Raw genomic sequence first — 23414 nt, forward strand, 5'->3', positions numbered from 1 at the left:
GGGGCCATCGTGCTTCAAATCTTGCTTGGCCTCTGTTCCTCGACCACCGGTGCCTCTACTGACGGCTTCCTTGGCACTGCCACACCACTACCAGGACTACCTCGACGTCTTTTCCAAGGAGAAAGCCGAGATCCTCCCGGAGCAGTGCCCTTTCGACTGTGCGATCAACTTGCTCCTGGGTATCTCGCCGCCACAAGGAAGGGTATACCCGTTGTCCCTCCCGGAGACGCAAGCCATGTCCGCTTCTATCCGGGAGAACCTGGACCGAGGATTCATTCGACACTCCAAATCCCCGGCTGGAGTGGGGTTCTTCTTTGTAGCTAAAAAGGACAGCTCCCTTCGACCCTGCATAGATTACCGAGGCCTGATCAGCATTACCCGCCGTGACCAGTACCCTCTGCCTTTGATCCCAGAACTCCTGGATAGACTCCAGGGGGCCAAGGTCTTCACAAAATTGGATCTCCACGGGGCCTACAACCTGGTGAGGAATCGGCCCGGCAATGAATGGAAAACTGCATTTAACACGAGGGATGGCCACTATGAATACTTGGTCATGCCCTTCGGTCTTTGCAATGCCCCAACGGTTTTTCAAAACCTCATGAATGAGGTTCTAAGAGAGATGTTACATACCTCTGTAATTGTCTACCTTGACGATGTACTAATATATTCCAAGGACTTGGAAACACACCGTCATGATGTCCACCAAGTGCTGCAGAAACTGCGAGAGAATCGACTATATGCAAAACTTGAGAATTGCAAATTTGAGCAGGAAACACTGCCCTTCCTTGGGTATATTGTATCCTCCACGGGGATTCCGTATGGACCCGGAGAAGGTCGCGGCCATCAAAGATTGGCCTCAACTGGTGGGAATTAAAGCGCTCCAGCGGTTTCTCGGGTTTGCCAATTTCTATCGGCAATTCATTCCCTATTATTCCCAGATGGTGGCTCTGCTGACGGCCCTCACCTGGAAGGGGGCCGATGCCAAGAACTGGTCGGCGATGGCCACACGGGCTTTTCAGGAATTGAAGACAGCCTTCCTCCAGGACACCTGCCTTCGCCACCCAGACCATCAACACCCGTTCATTGTGGAGGTCGACGCCTCTGACATAGCGGTCGGGGCCATGCTAAGCCAATTGTCCAATGGAGGCAAATCCCTGCCGTGTTCCTACGACTCACGCAACTTCACGTCCGCAGAGAGGAACTATGGCATCGGAGATAAGGAGCTGCTGGCCATTAAATTAGATTTCGAAGAATGGCGTCAATGGTTGGAGGGGACCCAACACCCAGTAATCGTTTACACAGACCATAAGAACTTGGAGTATTTGTGTTGTGCACAGCACCTTAACCCACGGCAGGCGCACTGGTCACTCTTCTTCAGCCGTTTTAATTTCTCTCCGTTACCGATCGGCATCCAAAAACATTCGAGCGGATGCCCTCTCCCGCACGATGGAGACTGAGGATATCATCAACCCTCCTCAGTACATTCTGGACCCAGCCAAAGTTCTTCTGGCAGAATCCGAGGTGGCCCCCTTGGGGAAGACTGTGGTGCCCTCTCATTCCCGCAGGAAAGTGTTAGCCTGGGCCCATGACTCCTTGACCGCTGGACATCCAGGAATAGCCAGGACCCTGGAACTTCTGTCGGAGTTCTACTGGTGGCCGCAGCTCAAGAAGGATGTCCGACTCTACGTTCAGTTGTGTCCTACCTGTGCCCGGCAGAAGCCCTTGCACGGACGTCCCTGGGGGCTCCTTCAGCCACTGCCCATTTCTACCGAGCCCTGGACCCATCTTTCCACTGACTTTATTGTTGATTTGCCTGTTTCAGATGGGAAGACCATGATCTGGGTCATGGTCGACCGTTTCTCGAACACGGCTCACTTCGTGCCTCTCTCTAAACTGCCTTCGGTGCCAGAATTAGCTACCCTCTTTACGCAACACATCTTCCGTCTACATGGACTCCCTTCACACATAGCCTCTGACCGCGGCCCGCAGTTTACTGCAAAATATTGGAAGGCTCTTTGCAGGAAGTTCGGTGTGCAACTCGACTTGACTACAGCCTTCCACCCCCATGGCAACGGGCAAGCCGAGTGCACTAATAGGACCTTAAAGGCTTTCCTCCGGTCCTTCATGGGGGACCTCCAAGATGATTGGGTCACCTTACTACCGTGGGCAGAGTTCTCCTATAACCGGCATAAGCACTCTGCAACCAACCAGTCCCCGTTCCAGTTGGTCTACGGGAAGACCCCGAGGCCTCCTCTCCCACTGCCTTTGATGGTACCATCCCCAGCAGTTCAACTTACGGCATGACAGCTGCACAACCTCTGGAGAACCACCCAGGAGAAACATCATCTGACGGTGGCCATGGCTAAAAGATATGCGGACAGGTCACGGTGGCCTGTTCCAGCCTTCCTTCCAGGACAGAAAGTATGGTTGAGTACCAGGAACATCCATTTACGGACTCCCTCTATGCGTCTGGCCCCCAGGTACATTGGTCCATTCACGGTAGTGGAGCGAGTAGGGGCAATCTCCTAAGGTTACGTCTGCTGTCTACCCTGAGGATCCACAACGTATTCCACATGTCTCTGCTCAATCCGGTGGTTCTCTCAGCATTTCATGCCAAGCCTCCCGAGCTCACCACCGCCACTGCCGACCCAGATGTCACCTACACCGTAAAAGATGTCCTGGACGTTCAGTTCCACCATCGCCGGTGGGAGTACCTCCTATCGTGGGAGGGTTACGGTCCAGAGGAGAATTCCTGGGAACCGTCGTCCCATATCCTTGACAAAGGTCTCCTCCACCAGTTTCATCTACCCCACCCGGCTAAACCCAGACCCTCGAGAAGGGGGCGTAGGGGGGGTACTATTGCGGTCCCGGGCTGTGCCCCGGTCCCTCCATCTATCTCGGGGACGGCCCGGGCCGTTTTGGGGCCACCTCAGGCCGGCAGGACTTCCAGCATGTCTCTCCCTCCTCGGGAGAGATGCCGATGATCCGCCGCAGCTGGCCCCGCCCCCTAGACGCGCGCGCGAGGAGGAGTCCCTCTTAAAGGGGCCAGCGTGGGAAAACCTTAGCCCTGCCTTGGATGACGTCAGACGCCATCAGGGTATTTAAACCCTGCATCTGCCTTGCAACAAGTTCCTGAGTCTCTGAGTCTCTAGTTGCAGCATTGATCTTGGATCGTCTCTTCTGTCTTCTGGCTTCTGACCCGGCTTCGTCTCATGACTCGTCTTCAGCTTTCGCCCCTGGCTTTGGTTTTGGATCTCTGACTTCTGGTTTCTGATCTGGCTTCGCTCCTGGACTCCTCAGGTATCCGGTACTCGCTGGCCCAGTGGATTCTCCTAAGTCCCAGCGGCTCGGGCTCTCACGGGCTCCTCCCGGGAGAGCCGCGGGCTTCCAAGGGTGAAGACTCTTCTAACCTCCTGGGCCCAGCCGTCCTCTTCATCCACCTCTCCGGACCCTGCCTGGATCCTTGGTCACATAGGGTGCCGCCTAAGTCCAAGAGGCCCAGGTTCCTACGGGCTCCTCCTGGGGGGACCTCGGGCTTCCTGTGGCGAAGTCTTCTCCTGAGTCTCTTCAGCATTGCCTCCCGGCTGCGACGCTTCCTGTGGGTTCCCACAGTACTCCATCCACCATCTCAGTCGGCCCAAGGTTCCACAACCGTAACAACAGCCTTTACCCGTTCCCTCCCAGGCTGCTCCGATTTCGGCCTGTGAGGGAACTTCCCTTCCCCCTAATCTAACCATCTCACCCCTTCCCCTAACCTATCACCCCCAGCCCTATCCTAAATCCCCCAAAATGTTATTTTACCTTCTGAACCTGCCTCCGGGCAGGCGCAGGTTGCACACGCCGGCAGCCTGCCAGCATGCAATTCCCCGGCACGGCAGCAAATGACCGTTGTGCCAGAGGCCTCTGGCCCCACCCCATACCGCCCCTTTTTTAAAGCCCCAGGACTCAGACGCATCCCGGGGCTTTACACGCATCGCCGGGCCTTTATAAAATAGGCCCGGCATTCGTAACCCAATTTATGCACACAGAGCTTTTAAAATCTGGCCCTTAGTGTAGCTGGGTTTAAAAGAGTTTTGGATAAGTTCCGGGAGAAGTCCATAAACTGCTATCAATTAATAATGAATAGCCACTGCTAGTTACCAGCATTAGTAGCTTGGGATCTTTTTAATCCCCCTCTTGCGCGCATGAGAGGCTACCCATCCGCACACGAGCGCAGCTATTAAAATCTGGCACACATGTACGTGCAGGAATCATATTTTATAACATGCACGTGGCGAAGTGCGCATGTTATAAAATTGCCGCATTCCTGGCACGCGCACATGGACACACGCGCAGGCCTTTGAAAATCTACCCCTACGGGCATAACTGAAGCTCCAACAGGATTCAGTAGAGAGAGAAAATGAACAGATTAAATGGAACCATAATGTTTATATTTTATTTATATTTAGCTCATGCCTTTTTATTGGTAACGCAAGATAAGTTACATTCAGGAATTTTAGGTATATGCATTCCTCTAAAGCTATTTTTTTTTAAATTCCCATAAATATGAACAAGTTTCATAAAAATAATCCACTGAATTTCTAAGATCTCAGTTAATACCTCAGTTACGTATTGCAACATTGCCATACGCGATATTTTCTCTTGAATAATACCAAAGTTGTAGATTTCCTTTCCAAACTGTATACGGTTAGCTGCATGATCAACCTAGATTTACATAAAAGCACAATATCTAATTAGAAAAAAACTGAAAATATGTTAATAGCATTGAAAAGAAAAACATATTATGCTTCATGTTATTGTTAACTATTCAGATAGCAGAGTTGCTTACCTGTAACAGGTGTTCTCACAGGACAGCAGGATGTTAGTCCTCACACATGGGTGACATCATCAGGATGGAGCCCAGTCACAGAATACTTTTGTCAAAGTTTCTAGAACTTTGACTGGCACTACTGAGTATGCCCAGCATGCCACCAACCCTGCATCCAGCAGGGGTCCCCCTTCAGTCTCATGTATAGTAATAATGCGTGCGAAAAAATTAAATTAATCACAAGCGAACCCAACTCCGCGGGGTGGTGGGCGGGTTTTGTGAGGACTAACATCCTGCTGTCCTGTGAGAATACCTGTTACAGGTAAGCAACTCTGCTTTCTCACAGGACAAGCAGGATGGTAGTCCTCACACATGGGTGAATAACGAGCTGAGGATGCCTGAGTAATGTACCAAAAGCACCCAAAGACGTGTATCAGGCACAATAACAGGGGTGGGTTTGGTTAACAGGGCAGCCTGAAAATCCCAGCGGGCCGTTAGAAGGAAGTTGGATATTAAGCTGAGAATAAATTGTGAAGAACAGACTGGCCAAAGATCGAATCTTGTCTGCCAGCCTTGTCCAGGCAATAAATGAGCTGCAAAGGTATGGAGAGAACTCCATGTAGCAGTCCTGCAGATGTCAGCAAGAGGCACAGAATGAAGGTGTACTACCGAGGTAGACATTGCTCAAATAAAGTGTGCTTTAATGTGTTTCTGGTGCAGAAGACTTGCTTGCTGGTAGCCGAAAGAAATACAGTCCGCCAGCCAGGAGGACAGGGTCTGCTTCCCCATCAGGATTCCCAGTTTAGGTTTATCAAAGGAGACAAACAACTGGGTGGACTTCCTATGGGCTGCAGTGCGTTCCAAATTAAAGGCTAGCGCATGCTTGCAGTCCAAGAAATGCAGAGCCAGCTCACCTGGATGTGAGTGGCGACTTGGAAAGAAAGTAGGTAGAACAATAGATTGATTTAAATGAAATTCAGAGACTACCTTTGGTAAAAATTTAGGATGAGTGCAAAGGGCCACCCGATCATGAAGAAATTTCGTGTAAGGGGGTGTGTTACTATATATATCTATCATATTTTCGAAATACTATCATATTTTTGAAAATAGACTACTGCAACGCCCTCCTCCTTGGCCTCCCTGCTACCTACATCAAACCTTTGCAACTACTTCAGAATGCCACTGCACGTATCCTCACAAATGCTAAAAAGAAAGATCACATCACTCCTACTCTCATTGATCTCCACTGGCTTCCTATACAATCACGCATCCTATACAAAACTCTTACCCTCATTCACAAAAGCATCTCCAACGAACATTACAACTGGATAAACCCACCGTTCCTCCCTCGCACCTCTACAAGACCAATTCACTCCTCCCTACGTGGAACCCTCTGTGCCCCCCCTATAAAATCAACTAGACTCATCTCTACTACAAACAGAGCCCTCTCCCTTGCAGGCCCCACCCTCTGGAACTCCATGCCCCTTGATCTACGCACTGAAACTTCCACTCCCAAATTCAAGAAGAAACTCAAAACTTGGCTCTTCCTACAAGCCTACCCTTCCTCACCCTTGCTTGCCAACTCCTCTGCTCACTAATCGCAATGAATGTATTTATTGAACCCTGTACATAGCATTTTCTCTTTGTTACTGTTATTTATCCCCCGCTCCCAATTATGTTACCCCCAATTTTGAACCTAGCAACCATCTATTCAGTTTTCTGCTTGTTATTTTGACTGTTCTATGTTCTTTGTAAAGGCTATGCCTACCTATACCGTTATTTTAAGTTATCTGTAAACCGACACGATGTGCAAACGGTTGTCGGTATATAAAACATTTTAAATAAATAAATAAATACTAGCGCCTGTAGCTCACTGATCCTGCGAGCAGAGGTCACAGCAAGAAGGAAGAGCACTTTCAAAGTGAGGTGACATAACTCGCAGGAGTGCAGAGGCTCAAACGGAGGTTTCATGAGATGTGCTAATACCACGTTAGGGTCCCAAGCAGGGGCTGGGGGACGGAGAGGGGGCTTGAGGTGTAGCAAGCCCTTCATAAAGCGTACCACTAAGGATTGTGTCGAAATCGAGACATCATCTGTACCTTTATGGAAGGCGGCCACCGCACTGACATGAACTCTAATGGATGAAGCTTGTAGACCAGACTCTGAGAGGTGCCAGAGGTAGTCTAGAAACTTTGTTGTGAGGCAGATAAAGGGATCTAAGTCCTTTGATGTGCACCATGAGGAAAACCTTTTCCATTTGGAATGATAAGATTTCCTAGTAGAAGGCTTTCGTGAAGCTACCAGGACTTGGGATACCGAGTTCAAGAGGTTGAGTGGCTGTAAGATTAGCCTTTCAAATTCCAGGCTGTCAGCAACAGGGCCTTGAGGTTCGGATGATGCAGCTGTCCATTGTTCTCAGAAATCAGAGATGGATCTGTGCCTATACGAATTTTTTGACGGACTGAGAGGTCGTGAAGGATGGGAAACCTCACCTAGTGTGGCCAGTAAGGGGCTATGAGAATCATAAGGCCCTTGTTCCGTCGTAACTTCTCAAGAGTCTTGCTTATGAGTGGAAGTAGGGGATAGGCATACAGGAGACCTGTTGCCCAAGAGAGGGTGAAGGCGTCCCTTGGTGGAGTTCTGTGACTGCAATGTAGGGAGCGGTTGCGAATCGATGCAAAGAGGTCTATAGTCGGATACCCCCACTTCTGGAATATGTTCCCCGCCACTGTTGGGTTCAGGGACCACTTGTGGGGATGAAATGTCCAACTGAGTTTGTCCACTAGTACATTGTCCACGCCTGCCAGGTAGGTTGCTCTCAGTAGCAAGGAATGAGAGAGAGCTGAAGCCCATATTTGTGCCACTTCCTGACACAGCAGGTAGGAGCCGGTTCCACCCTGCTTGTTGATGTACCACATCGCTACTTGATTGTCTGTTTGGATTAGGATTGCCTTGTTGGATAGGCAATCTTTGAAAGCTAGAAGGGCATATCTGATTGCCCTGAGCTCCAGAAAATGTAACTGATGTTGTGATTCTGCTGCAGACCGGGTTCCCTGGGTTTGCAAGTTGTTGACATGGGCTCCTCAACCTAGAGTGGAAGCATCTGTTGTCAGAGTTATCTGGGGTTCTGGAGCTTGGAAAGGTAACCCTCTGACCAGGCTGGACTCCTGGATCCACCATGCCAGTGAAAGACGAAGCTGCCTGTTGACATGGACAATGTTGGACATTGGCTGGTGGGTCTGAGACCACTGGGACTTTCATGTCCACTGTGTAACTCTCATGGCAAGTCGAGCCATTGGTGTAACATAAACCAAGGACGCCATGTGGCCCAACAAGATGAGAACATGACGAGCTGTTGTGGTTCGGCGAGTCTATATAGTGTGGGCAAGTATTGCGAGCGTATGAGCTCGGTCCGTGGGAAGAAAAACTTTTGCTTGGATAGTGTTGAGATTCACTCCAATGAAGGAAAAGAGTAGGGACAGAATCAAATTAGACTTTTGATAATTGACTAGAAATCCCAAGGACAGTAGAAGTCGCAAGGTGAGATGAAGGGATTGAAGAACTGCCTCCGCAGACTGGACCCTCAGTAACCAGTCATCTAGATAAGGATAGACGTGAGTGCCTGGGCCCCTTAAGTATGCTGTTACTACTGCCAGGCATTTCGTGAAGACACGAGGTGCCGATGCCAGGCCGAATGGAAGCACTCTGTACTGGAAGTGCCGGTTTCCGATGAGGAACCGGAGGCACTTTCTGTGAGATGGGGTTATTGCTATATGCATATACGCGTTTTGTAGATCTAGAGAGCAAAGCCAATCTCCCTATTGGAGAAGAGGGAGTACAGAGTCTAAAGTTACCATCCTGAACTTCTCTTTTCGAAGATGCTTGTTTAGGGCACAAAGATCTAATATTGGACGAATACCCCCCGATGTTTTTTGGTATTAGGAAATATCAGAAGTAGAAGCCCTTTCCCCTTTGTAGAGGGGGAACTTGTTAAGAACATAAGAACATAAGAAATTGCCATGCTGGGTCAGATCAAGGGTCCATCAAGCCCAGCATCCTGTTTCCAACAGAGGCCAAACCAGGCCACAAGAACCTGGCAATTACCCAAACACTAAGAAGATCCCATGCTACTGATGCAATTAATAGCAGTGGCTATTCCCTAAGTAAACTTGATTAATTGCAGTTAATGGACTTCTTCTCTAAGAACTTATCCAAACCTTTTTTGAACCCAGCTACACTAATTGCAGTAACCACATCCTCTGGCAACAAATTCCAGAGCTTTATTGTGCCTTGAGTGAAAAAGAATTTTCTCTGATTAGTCTTAAATGTGCTACTTGCTAACTTCATGGAATGCCCCCTAGTCCTCCTATTATTCGAAAGTGTAAATAACCGATTCACATCTACTCGTTCTATGGCATTGACTTGTAGGAGGGATGTTATTTCCTCTTCTAGAAGTGGAGAGTGGTCAGTGGAACTCCATCCCGGATGAGGTGGAGAGTCCGACAGTATTGAGAGGAAGTTTAGATAGTAACCTTGAGCTATGACCGACAGGATCCACTGATCCATGGTGATCGTGTGCCATGTGGTGGCGAAGTGGCAGAGATGACCGCCTACTGGTAGAGATGGCAGAGGTGGAAGTCGACAATTGCTCTTGTGGGGAGTCAAAATCCCGAAGAAGGGCCAGGTTGCGGAAGTGGCTGTGTCTTTTGAGGCCTGGCTTGGCGAGGTTGAGCCTTTTGATAGGGTCTGGTTGGACGAGACTGAGCTGGAGGAGGGTAGTACCTACGTGCTTTGAAGGTGGATCTTTTTGCCTCTCTTCTGAACAGTCATTTAGAAGAGGAGGAGAAATTTGTGTGCCCAGCAGAGAATTGTCGCAATGTCTCATTATGATCCTTGAGCTGTGCAGTCTCCTGGAACTTCTCGCCAAATAGATTATCTCCAATGCAGGGGAGGTCCGCTAACCGCTCCTGAACTTCTGGGCGCAGATCAGAGGATTTCAGTCATGCCCACCTCCTGGTACTTATCCCAGCTGCTGATACCCTGGAAGCAATGTCAAAGATGTCATAAGCGGCCCTCACCTCATGTTTGCCAGCAACAAGGCCTTTTTTGAGAATGGAGTTGAGCTGGTCCTGGAACTGGTCCAGAAGGGAATTAGAAAACTTCTGCAGCTGCTTAAATAGATTCCTGTTGTATTGCGTCCTATATAGTTGGTAGGACGCAATACGGGAAATTAGCATAGATCCATGAAAGACTCTACGACCAAAAGCATTGAGGAATTTGTGCTCCTTCCAGGGAGGCGCGGAAGAATGAGGCCTCGGTCTTCTGGCCTTCTTTTGGGCAGATTCGACCACCACTGAATGGTGGGACAGTTGAGTCTTCTGGAAGCCAGGTGCTGATTGGACTAAATAAATAGCATCAGTTTTACAGTTGACAGGTGGGACCGTACCTGGATGCTCCCAGTTGTGCTGAAGAAGGTCAAGAAGGACCTCATGAACCGGGATGGACATAACCTCCTTAGGTGCATTGACAAACTGAAGGACTTCTAGCATTTTATGTCTGGAGTCTTCTTCAGTCTGGACGGTAAAGGGTATTGTCTCTGACATCTCCTTGATAAAATTTATGAAGGAGAGGTCTTCTGGAGGGGGATCTTCGCCTTTCCTCTGGAGCAGAAGGTCCAGACGGAATATCCCCGGTGTCTTGGGAGTCAGAGGAATCATCGGACCAGGGCTGGTAGGGTTGATCCCCAGCATCCAACGGGCCTCCAGATGGCAAAAAAGGGCCTTCTCCGGCCGGAGATCAGGGCAATGAAGATATCGGAGGAGGCACCAGTGGCATCGGCGTCGGCATTGGTAAGGGTCGATGCAGAATCAGAGGTAGAGGGGGCACTGAAGAACTCGGTGACCTCGGTGGATGCCTTGGTAGAACTACTCCAGAAGGCCCTGGAATTGGATCCGGCATCGATGATCCCTCTTCCTCCGAGGAGAGATGGATGGGCATCGATGGATCGTGACGAATCGGTGTTTTCACCGGTGCCGAATGCAGAGCACCGATGAGGTCGTCCAGTCTGTCAAGTAATGGTGCAAGCATCAGTGGCATCAGTTCTGGAGACGTGATCGGAATTGGCATCGGTGACGATGGAGCAAGATGTCCATGGAGGGCCTGCACCACTGCCTCTTGAACCATCCGGTTCAATTCCTCATGGAAAGCTGGTGTTGTTAATACCAGTTCCGGAGTGGGAGGCTGGATAGGTATTGCCAGAGGGTCCACAGGTATATATGGAGTCTCAGCTGTCACTGCCACCGAAGGCGGGGAATGCCTCGGTGTACCCGGCATGGAGGAGGTTGGGGGCTCCTCGGCACGGGCCTTCTTCTTCAGTGGCTTGGTCGATGTTGAAGTCGAGGCCACTGGTGCACCTGGATCAGATGGCATGTTCTTTCGAGGCCGATATCTGTCCCAATGCTCAGCCATGCCATGCCCGGTGCTGAGGACGTAAAAGCTGAAGTCTTCGATGTCGATCGAGAGTCATCGGTGTCCGATCAATGACTAGACTTGGAAGGCGACAGCGTCGATGACGTGGAGGCCTTAGATGGCGGGAGCTGTTTTGTATAAAACAGAAAAGCCATCTTTTCTAACTGGGCCTGACGTCCCTTAGGGGTCATTTGGGCACAGTTGGTACATATGTCCACATTGTGGGTAGGGCCCAGAGTACACAAACCTGGTGAGGGTCTGTGATGGACATTGTCCTAGGACAGTTGGGGCACCTACGAAAACCCGTCGCCATCGCTACCATCGAAAATTTAGGCCGTGGCGCAGTCAGTGACCGTCGGGCCTAAAACCGGGAACCGTCGGTAACCGACCAAAAATCGAGGTAAAGCTTACCTAATGGTCGTGGGTATCGACAGTGGACAGGGGGACCCCGGATGGGGTGAGAAATTTTGCAAATTCTGAAAATAATCCCTGAGGAAAAATTCCTGTCAGGAATCTGTGAGTGAGCTCCTCGCTCCGCGTGGCTAAAGCTGAGCGGAAAAAAAGAGACTGAAGGGGGACCCCTGCTGGATGCAGGGTTGGTGGCATGCTGGGCATGCTCAGTATTGCCAAAGTTTTAGAAACTTTGACAAAAGTGTTCCGTGATTGGGCTCCATCCTGATGATGTCACCCATGTATGAGGACTACCATCCTGCTTGTTCTGTGAGAAAACGAATGTCCAGTTTTCATTTTCTTTGACTCTGCTCACTTCCAGTTCTAATTATGCTGAACAGAGAACTTAGGCAATCCCTTTAACCATATGCAAATGAAGCACAGGGGATCTACTCCTATATTCAAAACTTTCCTTTTCTCCCTATATAATGAATTTAAGTTGTATTTTCAGTGCATATTATAAAGAATGGATTTTAGTAGTTCCAAAATCTTGTATGTTGAAAATATTTGTCCCAATAAAAAATTCTCTCTATCCAATTTTATTTATTGCTTTAAACATATAGCAAAATTGCTTACCTTGTAATAAGTGTTATCCCAGGACAGCAGGATGCTAGTTCTCACATATGGGTGACGTCACTGACGGAGCCCTATCACGTAAAACTTTCTGTCAAAGTTTCTAGAAACTTTTGACTGGCACTCCGAGGCCACTGAGCATGCCCAGCTTGCTATAATTCCAAGATCCACAGGGGTCTCCCTTCAGACTCGTTTGTAGCAATGAGCTTTAGCCAAAAATAATATAATAAAATGTTTCGGACCCAACTCCGGGCGGATGAGTTTCGTGAGGACTACATCCTGCTGTCCTGGGATAACACCTATTACAAGGTAAGCAATTTTGCTTTATCCCAGGACAAGCAGGATGCTAGTCCTCACATATGGGTGATTAGCAAGCTATAGGCTGAATCAATGTGTAGTGAACCAACAGCGTACAACTTGTGCAATAGGCATAATAACTGGTGTACTTTTGGGGAGAATTGAGGCAGCCTGGAATCACAGCAGGTTGGATGTAGAAGGAGTTGGGATTAAGTTGGAAACAAGTTCTTTAAGACAGACTGTCCGTAGGCTGAATTTTGTCTTCCTTCTTTGTCTAAACAGTAATGAGCTGCCAAGGGTTGAAGAGAACTCCATGTTGCAGCTTTACATATGTCAACTATTGGCACTGAACGATAGTGTGCTACTGAGGTTGACATTGCTCTTACTGAATGCACCTTTACTCGCCCTTGGAGAGGAAGGCCTGCTTTTTCATAGCAGAACTCTATACAATCTGCAAGCCAGTTGGAGAGAGTTTGTTTGCCTACAGCGTTACCTAGTTTGTTTGGATCTAAAGAAACAAAGAGTTGGGTGGATTTCCTATGGACTGCAGTGCGATCTAAGTAATATGCAAGTGCACGTTTACAGTCCTAGGTGTGCAAAGATCTCTCCCCTTGGTGAGAGTGAGGTCTTGGGAAGAATGTGGGCAAGATTATGGATTGATTCAAATTGAATTCCGTAACTACCTTGGGAAGGAATTTTGGGTGTGTACGGAGAACTACTCGGTCATGTAGGAACTTCGTATAGGGTGAGTATGTGACAAGTGCTTGTAACGCACTAACTCTTCTAGCAAATGTAATGGCTGTGAGAAATTTAACATCGCAGGAATTCATGGGTTCAAAAGGAGAATGCATGAGTCTTGAGAGTACTACATTAAGGTCCCATTCTGTGACCGGTGGTCGTATAGGGGGCTTAAGATGAATTAAACCTCTCATAAATCTACTAACAAAGGATTGTACTGATATTGGTGCATCCCCTATTGTATGATGGTGTTACGGGCGCGTCCGCCACGCCGTTGACGGCCCGAGGGTATGGGCGCCCTCGGGTGCAATCGTAGGCGCGAGGAGCACGGCCGTCTCTTGAGCAGGTGGTGTGAGCCCTTGGGCCACGGCGAGAGCCAGGGAGGAGCCCCAGCCACACCGTGGGACGTGAGCCGGTGCTGGCATGGTGAGGCAAGCAGGAACAGAAGCAGGGGATAAGGAGCAGAGTCTGACCCTCAGCCGGACCTGCACGCCCATGGCAACCAACACTGGAAGTTGATTGATGAACGGTCCTCCGACTGTTCCTGGCCCTTTCGGACCTGCCGCTGGGTAACGGCAATGGGTGGCAGGCCGGACAGAGGACGAGGGCAGACAGAGTCCTTTACACTGAAGACATCGTAGACAAGGCTGGTGCAGAGACATCAGAGGCAAGGACTGGTGCAGAGACATCAAAGGCAAGGACTGGTGCAGAGACATCAAAGGCAAGGGCTGGAAGGAGACATGGGCACTGTCCCTCAGGGCGCCCTAGTCAGCCCACCCGTGGGACTGAGTCGCGGACCACCCCGTCCCATACGCGCCCTACTCAGCCCAGGAAGGCTGGTCGCGGACCACGCTGAGAGCGGGAGAGCACTAGGAAGACAAAGCGGAAGATTACTGCACTCCAGGCAGTCAAGGCAGGTACGCTGCACTCCAGGCAGCTCTAGGCAGGAACGCTGCGCTCCAGGCAGCTCTAGGCAGGAACATCAGGGAAAAGCAGGAACTGGATCCGGAACAGACATCAGGCAAAACAGGACAAGGAGCCATCAACACAAGCAAGACCACGGAGGACCTGGATCGAGGAGGAGGAACCGACGACTGTAGTGCTCAATCCAAAGGCCAGTTGCAAGTGAAATGAGAGTCCTTATATACTGCAGGTTGTAGGCAACTCCCTGGGAGGAGTTTGCCAGGACCGCCCCTAGCTGGCCCTATAACTGGGGTAGAGAGCTGCGGGCCGGCCCCTAGGGAGAAGGGCGTCGCCAAACAGGAAGTCCAAACACAGCCATGCAAGCCACAATCCCTCCCCTTCCTCCCTCTGTCCTCTTTTTATTAGTCCCTAGCACCCTCACTAGAGGGCGCTAGGGACTAATTCCGTAATTAGAGGGCGCTAGGGACTAATAAAATAATCCTTTTATTAGTCCCTAGCACCCTCACTAGAGGGCGCTAGAGTAATGTGTTCTTCTCCTTCCCCTTCTTTGGTTGTCCCTTTTCTCCCTTTTGCTTTAAGGGGGCGGGGCGGCCTTTGGCCGCCCCCGCCTCCCTCCCTCCCAAAATAGAGCCATGCAAGCCACAGGCAGGCCTCAGGAACAGCTAGGCCTCCCAGGCCCTGGAGCAAGTCCCGGATGATGCACAGGCGAGGCCCTGGCTTCGAAGCGGCCTCCGGAGGGAAGGTAAGATACCTCCTGTAGCGCAGCAACAGGGGGGATCGCAACATGATGGTACGCTGAGATTGCACTGAGATGTACTCTTACTGACGAGGTCTGGAGACCTGAGTCTGAAAGGTGCCATAGATAGTCTAATAAAGATGATGTGGGGCAGGAAAAGGGTCAATAGTTTTCTGTGCACACCACATGGTGAATTTTTTCCACTTAGAGCGATAGTTTTTTCATGTGGAAGTCTTACGTGAAGCTATAAGCACTTGAGAAACAGTAGTTGAAAGATTGAGTGGTTGCAAGATCAAGCTTTCAACATCCAGGCTGTTAGAGAAAGGGATTGAAGGTTGGGATGGCGCAACCTGCCCTGATCCTGAGTTATGAGAGTGGGTGCTGTGCCCAGGCGAATTGGTTCTCTGATCGAAAGATCGAGGAGTATTGGCCAATACGGAGCTATGAGTATCATGAACCCCTTGTCCTGTTGTAACTTTACTAGAGTCTTGGTTATTAGCGGTATCGTGGGATATGCGTATAGAAGGCCTGAATTCCAGGGGCGAGCAAAGGCGTCCTTGGCTAACTGGTTTCTCCGCCAGTGCAGGGAGCAGAATCTGTCCACTTTGTGATTCAGTTCGGATGCAAAGAGGTCCACTGTTGGTTGAAAAATCCTGGTCGCTACCAAGGGGTCCAGGGACCCCTCGTGAGGTTGGAATTGACGATTGAGACGGTCTGCTAGTACATTGTGAATTCCTGCCAGATGAGTGGCCCGGAGAAACATGGAATGTGTCAGGGCCCAGTCCCAAATCTGTGCTGCTTCTTGACAAAGGAGATACGAGCCTGTACCTCCCTGTTTGTTCAGGTACAACATAAAGTCTAGAGGATGTGAATGAAGAGAAGAGGCACGGGGGTGGCTTGCTTGCGGGAATGACGGCTACTACCTGGAGATTAATATCCTTATTCAATAAACATACACACAGTTAATGCAACTCCAACATTGCTCTATGCTTCAACGGCAAGAGGAAATGTGGAAAAAAGGATTTGCATCCACAAAAAAGCAGGGGAGTAGCTTGCTTGTTACGGTGGTTATTACCCCAAACCAAATAAGCCTGATACTTCACTTTCAATGCACATCCAGCATAGCTCTCTGCTTCAACGGCAGGGAGAATGAAGAAAAGATGATTTATATTCAGACAACAACCAACAAGGAATTAATTACATAGTCTGGGTAAACAAATAAGCATGGGTGTAGCTTGCTTGTTACAGCGGTTACTACCCCGAATCAATTAAGCCTGATACTTCACTTGGAATACATATCCAGCGCAGCTCACTGCTTCAACAGCAGAGGGGAATGAAGTAAAGAGGATTTATATTCAGACAACCAACAAGGATTGAATTGCACAGGCAGGGTAAACAAGCGTGGGAGTAGCTTGCTTATTACGGCGGTTACTACCCCAAACCAATTAGCTAGATACTTCACTTAGATGCAGCCCCAGCACTGCTGTCTGCATCGATGGTGGGGATGGAAGGGAATTGGATCCAAAAAGTTACAAATAAGGGCCCTGGCCTCAGCAATCAGAGTACTGTTACTCTGACCTTAGCAGTCAGTACTCTGACCTCAGCAGAGTACTGTTACTCTGACTGCTGAGGTCAGGGCCCTTATTTGTAACTTTTTGGGTCCAATTCCCTTCCACCCCCACCATCGATGCAGACAGCAGTGCTGGGGCTGCATCTAAGTGAAGTATCTAGCTAATTGGTTTGGGGTAGTAACCGCCATAATAAGCAAGTTACTCCCATGCTTGTTTACCCTGCCTGTGCAATTTAGTCCTTGTTGGTTGTCTGAATATAAATCCTCTTTACTTCATTCCCCCCTGCCGTTGAAGCAGTGAGCTGCGCTGGATATGTATTCCAAGTGAAGTATCAGGCTTAATTGATTCGGGGTAGTAACCACCGTAACAAGTGGTAATAGGTGTGAAAGCTTGCTGGGCAGACTGGATGGGCCATTTGGTCTTCTTCTGCTGTCACTTCTATGTTTCTATGTTTCTATATATATATGGCTACTGTGTTGTCTGTCTGTATCAAAACAGTTTTGTGGGAAAGGCAGTCCTTGAACGCATGCAGCGCATAACATATAGCTCGAAGCTCTAGGAAATTGATTTGAAATGTTGCTTCGAGTTTCATCCAAGTACCTTGAGTTTGGAGATTTCCTATGTGCACACCCCTCCCTAAGGTGGACGCATCGGTAGTCAAAGTTACTTGTGGAATCAGCTGTTGGAAGGGTAGGCCTGTGAGCAAGTTGTCCGTTTTCTCTCACCAGAGGAGAGAGGAACGTAGTTGTTGAGTTTTTTGAATTGGAGATGACAGTGGTTGAATGGCTTGTAGCTACTGCGCTCTCAACGTCCATTGAGTGACCCTCATGGCTAATCTGGCCATAGGAGTGACTGAACTGTGGAGGCCATGTGGCTGAGCAGAGTTAGGAACTGATGGGCTGTCGCCTGTGTCCTTGTGCGTAGAGATTTCGCTAATGAGGAGTGTCTCTGCACAGTCTTTTGGAAGGAAAGCTCTTGACTTTATGGTGTTTAATTCTGCTCCGATGAATTGTAATAGGCGAGATGGTATGAAATGGGATTTCTGGTAGTTGATTAGGAATCCCAATGAATGGAGTAATTTGATTGTGAGCTTGAGAGAGTTGATAGCTCCTTGTCTTGAGTGGCTTCTGATGAGCCAGTCGTCCAGGTAGGGAAAAACGTGTACACTTTCCTTGTGTAACTGGGCCGCTGCCACCACCAGGCACTTTGTGAACACTTGAGGTGCTGAGGCCAGTCCGAATGGTAGAACTTGGTATTGGAAATGCTGATGTCCCACCAGAAAGCGTAGATACTTACGATGAGGAGGGAATATTGGAATGTGAGCATAAGCGTCTTGAAGATCCAGAGAACAGAGCCAATCTCCCTTTTGAAGTAAAGCTAGTATGGTGCCTAGGGATACCATTCTGAACTTTTCTTTGCGCAGGAATTTGTTGAGTTTCCGGGGGTCCAATATGGGACGTAGGCCTCCTGTTTTCTTTGGAATGAGGAAATATCGGGAGTAGAATCCTCTGCCCTGCTGAGGCCGGGGAACTGGTTCCACGGCCCTGGCTCTCAGAAGGGTGGATAATTCTTTTTGTAGAAGCGTGGAATGATTCTGATTTGTCTAGAACGATCTCGGTGGAGCGTTGTTTGGAAGAGTTAGAAAGTCCAGATGGTAACCTTGAGATATGATTGAGAGTACCCATTGGTCGGTGGTGATATGCGACCAATTTTGGTGAAAAAAAGCTATTCAACCTCCTACAGGTAGAGTTGGGGTCAGATTGGTGGACAGGCTTCTGTTCTCTGGTGAGATTTCAAAACCCCGAGGCTGGACCTGTTTGGGGTGGAGGCTGGGCTCTAGGAGCTCTTGGCTGTCGGGCTTGAGCTCTTTGTACAGGTCTTGATGACCTACCACGAGGTGCTGAGGGTTAGTATCTTCGTGGTCTGTAATATGGTCTTTTTGAGTCTTTCCTGGGAGGTCTGCGTGTAGAAGATTGGGGTTCTGCTGGAACAGAGGAAAGTTGACGCAGAGTTTCTGAGTGCTCCTTGAGCTGTGATACAGCTTCACGTACCTTGTCTCCAAAGAGATTATCTCCTGTACAAGGAAGATCAGCATGCTTTTCTTGTATCTCTGATCTTAGGTCTGAGTACTTCAGCCAGACCCATCTGCGAGCACTAATGCCTATAGCAGCCATCCTGGATGAAGTTTCAAAGCTATCATATGCTGCTCTAACTTCATGTTTTCCAGCTTCCAGGCCTTTATAAATAATGTTGTTGAAAGAATCCTGGAACTGTTGTGGAAGTGAGTCAGATAGTTCTTGCAGCTGTTTCCATAGATTACGCTGGTATTGTGTCATATAAAGTTGGTATGATGCAATTCTGGAAACCAGCATTGAGCCTTGGAACATTTTTCTTCCAATGTTGTCTGAATCTATGCTCCTTTCCAGGAGGAATAGAGGAATGTGGCTTAATTCTTTTAGATTTCTTTTGGGCCGATTCTACCACCACAGAGTGGTGGGGGAGCTGAGGTTTCTGGAACCCTGGAATGTGCTGTACCAAATAGGTGGCATCAGTCCATTTGTTGACTGGTGGTATGGTACAAGGGTGTTCCCACAACCTGTGTTGGAGATCTGCAAGTACCTCATGCACTGGTATTGCAAGAACTTCTTTTGGTGGATCCACAAATTGTAAAACTTCTAAAGTTTTTTGTCTGGTATCTTCCTCCGTTTCTCACTGAAAAGGGATGGTATCAGCCATTTCTTTAACAAAGGTAGAAAAAGAGAGATCCTCTGGGGGAGATCGTCTTCTTTCTTCCGGAGGTGATGGATCAGATAGGACTTCATCCGAGGAAGTATTGGTGCCTGCATCTTCCCAGGTATCCAAGTTGGGTCGACGTGGAGGCATCGAAGGAAGATGGAAAGGTGGTATTGAGGGCATTGATGGTTTCATCGGGGGCCTCAATGGAAGTAATGGAGAAAAGGAAGGTTTGGGATGAGAAACTCCCGATGGAACTGGTGTTGGTTCAGGCATCGGTAAAGTCTTCGATGCATCCTCATCTGTGGGCCGTGGCATCTAAACATCCAGCGGCTGCACCGGTATGGCACCGATAAGAGTGCCCAATTTTGCTAGTATTGGTGCCAACAGTGACAAATCTGGCATCGGCATAGGCATCGGTGCCGGCGAAGGTGTTGGCATCAGCAATGGTATTAGTACCATTAATGGAATCGGCGTCGACGATGGAATCGGAGTCAACGATGGAATCGGCATCGAAGGAGGAATCGGTGTCGGTGCTGGCATTGAAGGTAACTCCTGGATGGCATCTCGAACCTCCTGGCGTATCTATACGTCCAGTTCCGCCCTTATAGCTGGTGAATTCAGAGTAGCTATAGGGGGTGGCAGTGAGGGTGAAACCGGCCGGACCACAGGTCCCTGTGGTGGCACGGTACCCGGCACCGATGTCGGTGGGGATCGCCTGGAGTCATGGGCCCCGAGGGCATTGATGACTCATCCATCCGAGGTTTCTTAGGAGCTGGTTCGATAGGCATCAAAGGAACTCTGGCATCGTGTCAGAATCTGGATCAAGAGGCCTTTGATGACGATGCCGATGTTTCATTTGATGCTTGCCAGTCTTTTTCTCGATGACCGATGTCGATTTGATAGACGACCGAGAAGGTGTCGGTGACGGTCAGTCACCCGCTTCGTCCGGACGACGTCAAGGTTTCAAAATCAATTTTTTAACCGCTCCAGCCAGAGACGATTGCATTGAAGTCGAAGTCAACGGCAACAATTGAAGATGGAAAAGATGCTCCATCTTTTCCATACGAGCTCGTCTGCCCTTCGGTGTCATTTCAGAGCATTTCAGGCATGTTGATACGTCGTGTTTTTCTCCTAAACATAGCACACATTCGGTAAGTGGGTCCGTTATGGACATGGTTCGATTACAATTCGGGCGTTTTTTAAACCCGGTAGCCATATTGAAAGTCCAACAGCCGTCGTGACTTTCTGACTAAAAATATTTTGAAACGGTAACGACCGGAAAATAGTTTTACTCACCGGTGGTGAAAAAAAGGGAGACCCCTGCAGTGGAATAACTTTTTCCAATGATTTTTTTAACTTTTGAAGTGTGAATATACCACACAGGGCTCCTGATCCGCGAGGCTAAAAGCAGTGTGGAAAAAACAAGACTGAAAGGAGACCCCTGTGGATCTGGGAATTATAGCATGCTGGGCATGCTCAGTGGCTTCCGAGTGCCAGTCAAAAGTTTCTAGAAACTTTGACAGAAAGTTTTCCGTGATAGGGCTCAGTCAGTGACGACACCTATGTGAGGACTAGCATCCTGCTTGTCCTGGGATAATTTATTTTAGAACAGCTAACACAGTTTCACCTTCTGCTTTTAAATAAAATGCAACTCCTTTTCTAACACTTACAAGAAGACTGTTAGTCCATTGTTATAAATTGGAAAGACTCTATTAGCAGTACTTCATATAAACGTATTTGGCTAACTTTGCAGGGATAGTCAGCACTGCAGGCACACTGCTGAATATCCCCAGCTTTCTTAGAGTTAGCCAGATAAGTTTATTCAACTAAATTTATGACTGCTCTTCAGCAGTCTGATTTTAATCACTGTTTGTCTGAGATGTCAACCTGGCTAAATATACATAAATTCAAAGTAAATCCCAATAAATCAGAGGTCTTATGGTTTTGTGGAACCAAGAATCCACATGGTTACCTGTCTCCAGTTGTGACAGGCTTTACTACTGAGTTAAAATAAGTGGTTACTGCATTGAGTATCATTTTAGATTCTTCTCTGACTTTCACCACATATCTCTTAATTCAATGATCTTTTCATTACTTACATTTTATTGGTAGACTTCAACCATTTCTGATGGTTACTGATCTTAAAACATTAACTGACATCTTAATTCTCAGTAGGCTTGATTACTGTAATGCCTTCTTTCAAAGGCTCATCTCACATTACATTTATTTCCTCCAGTTTGTTCAAAATACTGTAGCTAAGCTTATTTTTGTTAAACCAGAATTTTATTATGTAATGCCATAGCTGCAGGAGTTTCATTGGCTCCCGATATCTTCTTTTATTGATTTTCAAATTCTCTGTCCATCCTTTAGTGTTACAAAATCCTTATCAGCCAGCCCTAAATCTTTGCTCTTCTCAGCAAGAACTCCTTAGATTACCCTCTTCTAAAGAGACTATTTTTTAGCAAACACGTGACATGAGCTTTTCTTTTCTTGCTCCCTCACTTTGGAATTTGTTGCCTTTAGATTTACATCTTGAAAGGGATTATTTGAAATTTAGAAAAATACTGAAGGCTTGGCTGTTTTCCAAGGGTTTCTGTAATTAGTTAATATAATTTCTCTGATTTTTACATTTGAAATATATTTCTTTCTTATTCTGTTCTATTTATTTATAGTCCACCTGTCATTAATTTGATTGTACAGTGGGCCCTTGAGTTACGAGAGAGAGAAAAGAAAGAGAAAGAGTGAGAATGAGAGTGAGAGTGAGAGAGAGAGAGAGAGCATCTAGCCATAATGACCTCATACTAGGTAGGTATTTATTAGGGATGTGAATCGTGTCCTCGATCGTCTTAACGATCGATTTCGGCTGGGAGGGGGAGGGAATCGTATTGTTGCCGTTTGGGGGGGTAAAATATCGTGAAAAATCGTGAAAAATCAAAAAAACGTAAAATCGCAAAACCGGCACATTAAAACCCCCTAAAACCCACCCCCGACCCTTTAAATTAAATCCCCCACCCAAATGACTTAAATAACCTGCGGGTCCAGCGGCGGTCCGGAACGGCAGCGGTCCGGAACGGGCTCCTGCTACTGAATCTTGTTGTCTTCAGCCGGCGCCATTTTCCAAAATGGCGCCGAAAAATGGCGGCGGCCATAGACGAACACGATTGGACGGCAGGAGGTCCTTCCGGACCCCCGCTGGACTTTTGGCAAGTCTTGTGGGGGTCAGGAGGCCCCCCCCCAAGCTGGCCAAAAGTTCCTGGAGGTCCAGCGGGGGTCAGGGAGCGATTTCCCGCCGCGAATCGTTTTCGTACGGAAAATGGCGCCGGCAGGAGATCGACTGCAGGAGGTCGTTCAGCGAGGCGCCGGAACCCTCGCTGAACGACCTCCTGCAGTCGATCTCCTGCCGGCGCCATTTTCCGTACGAAAACGATTCGCGGCGGGAAATCGCTCCCTGACCCCCGCTGGACCTCCAGGAACTTTTGGCCAGCTTGGGGGGGGGCCTCCTGACCCCCACAAGACTTGCCAAAAGTCCAGCGGGGGTCCGGAAGGACCTCCTGCCGTCCAATCGTGTTCGTCTATGGCCGCCGCCATTTTTCGGCGCCATTTTGGAAAATGGCGCCGGCTGAAGACAACAAGATTCAGTAGCAGGAGCCCGTTCCGGACCGCTGCCGTTCCGGACCGCCGCTGGACCTGCAGGTTATTTAAGTCATTGGGTGGGGGATTTAATTTAAAGGGTCGGGGGTGGGTTTTAGGGGGTTTTAGTGTGCCGGCTCACGATTCTAACGATTTATAACGATAAATAGTTAGAATCTCTATTGTATTGTGTTCCATAACGGTTTAAGACGATATTAAAATTATCGGACGATAATTTTAATCGTCCTAAAACGATTCACATCCCTAGTATTTATACCCCTATATGAGGCCCACCTAGTTACTTGAGGTGAGGTGTAGATATTAGTGTAGGGGTTAGGGGCCACTTTGACATGCAGAGTGTGACATACGAACAGAACAGTGCACTCTTGTGAAGATTTGATGACCTTTGGAGTGAGAAAACTCACCCAGAGATGAGATTTCTGCAATGTACTCTCAACCTAGCTTGATGTTACCCAGGTACAGA

At 48.5% G+C, this 23414-nt stretch overlaps 1 protein-coding gene across 6 annotated transcripts in view; it reads right to left on the reverse strand.

Moving 5' to 3' along the window:
* The window catches only part of LOC115099048 (very long-chain specific acyl-CoA dehydrogenase, mitochondrial-like), a 490244-nt gene that overhangs the window by 233692 nt on the left and 233138 nt on the right, over positions 1-23414 (reverse strand). For all 6 annotated transcript variants that reach the window (XM_029616323.1, XM_029616322.1, XM_029616317.1 and 3 more), the window contains one exon: positions 4600-4704. In XM_029616323.1, the coding sequence (XP_029472183.1) occupies positions 4600-4704 (105 nt within the window). The remainder of the gene's footprint in view (positions 1-4599; positions 4705-23414) is intronic.

The sequence above is a fragment of the Rhinatrema bivittatum genome, chromosome 9, assembly GCF_901001135.1.
Source record: "Rhinatrema bivittatum chromosome 9, aRhiBiv1.1, whole genome shotgun sequence".
NCBI classification, from domain to species: domain Eukaryota; kingdom Metazoa; phylum Chordata; class Amphibia; order Gymnophiona; family Rhinatrematidae; genus Rhinatrema; species Rhinatrema bivittatum.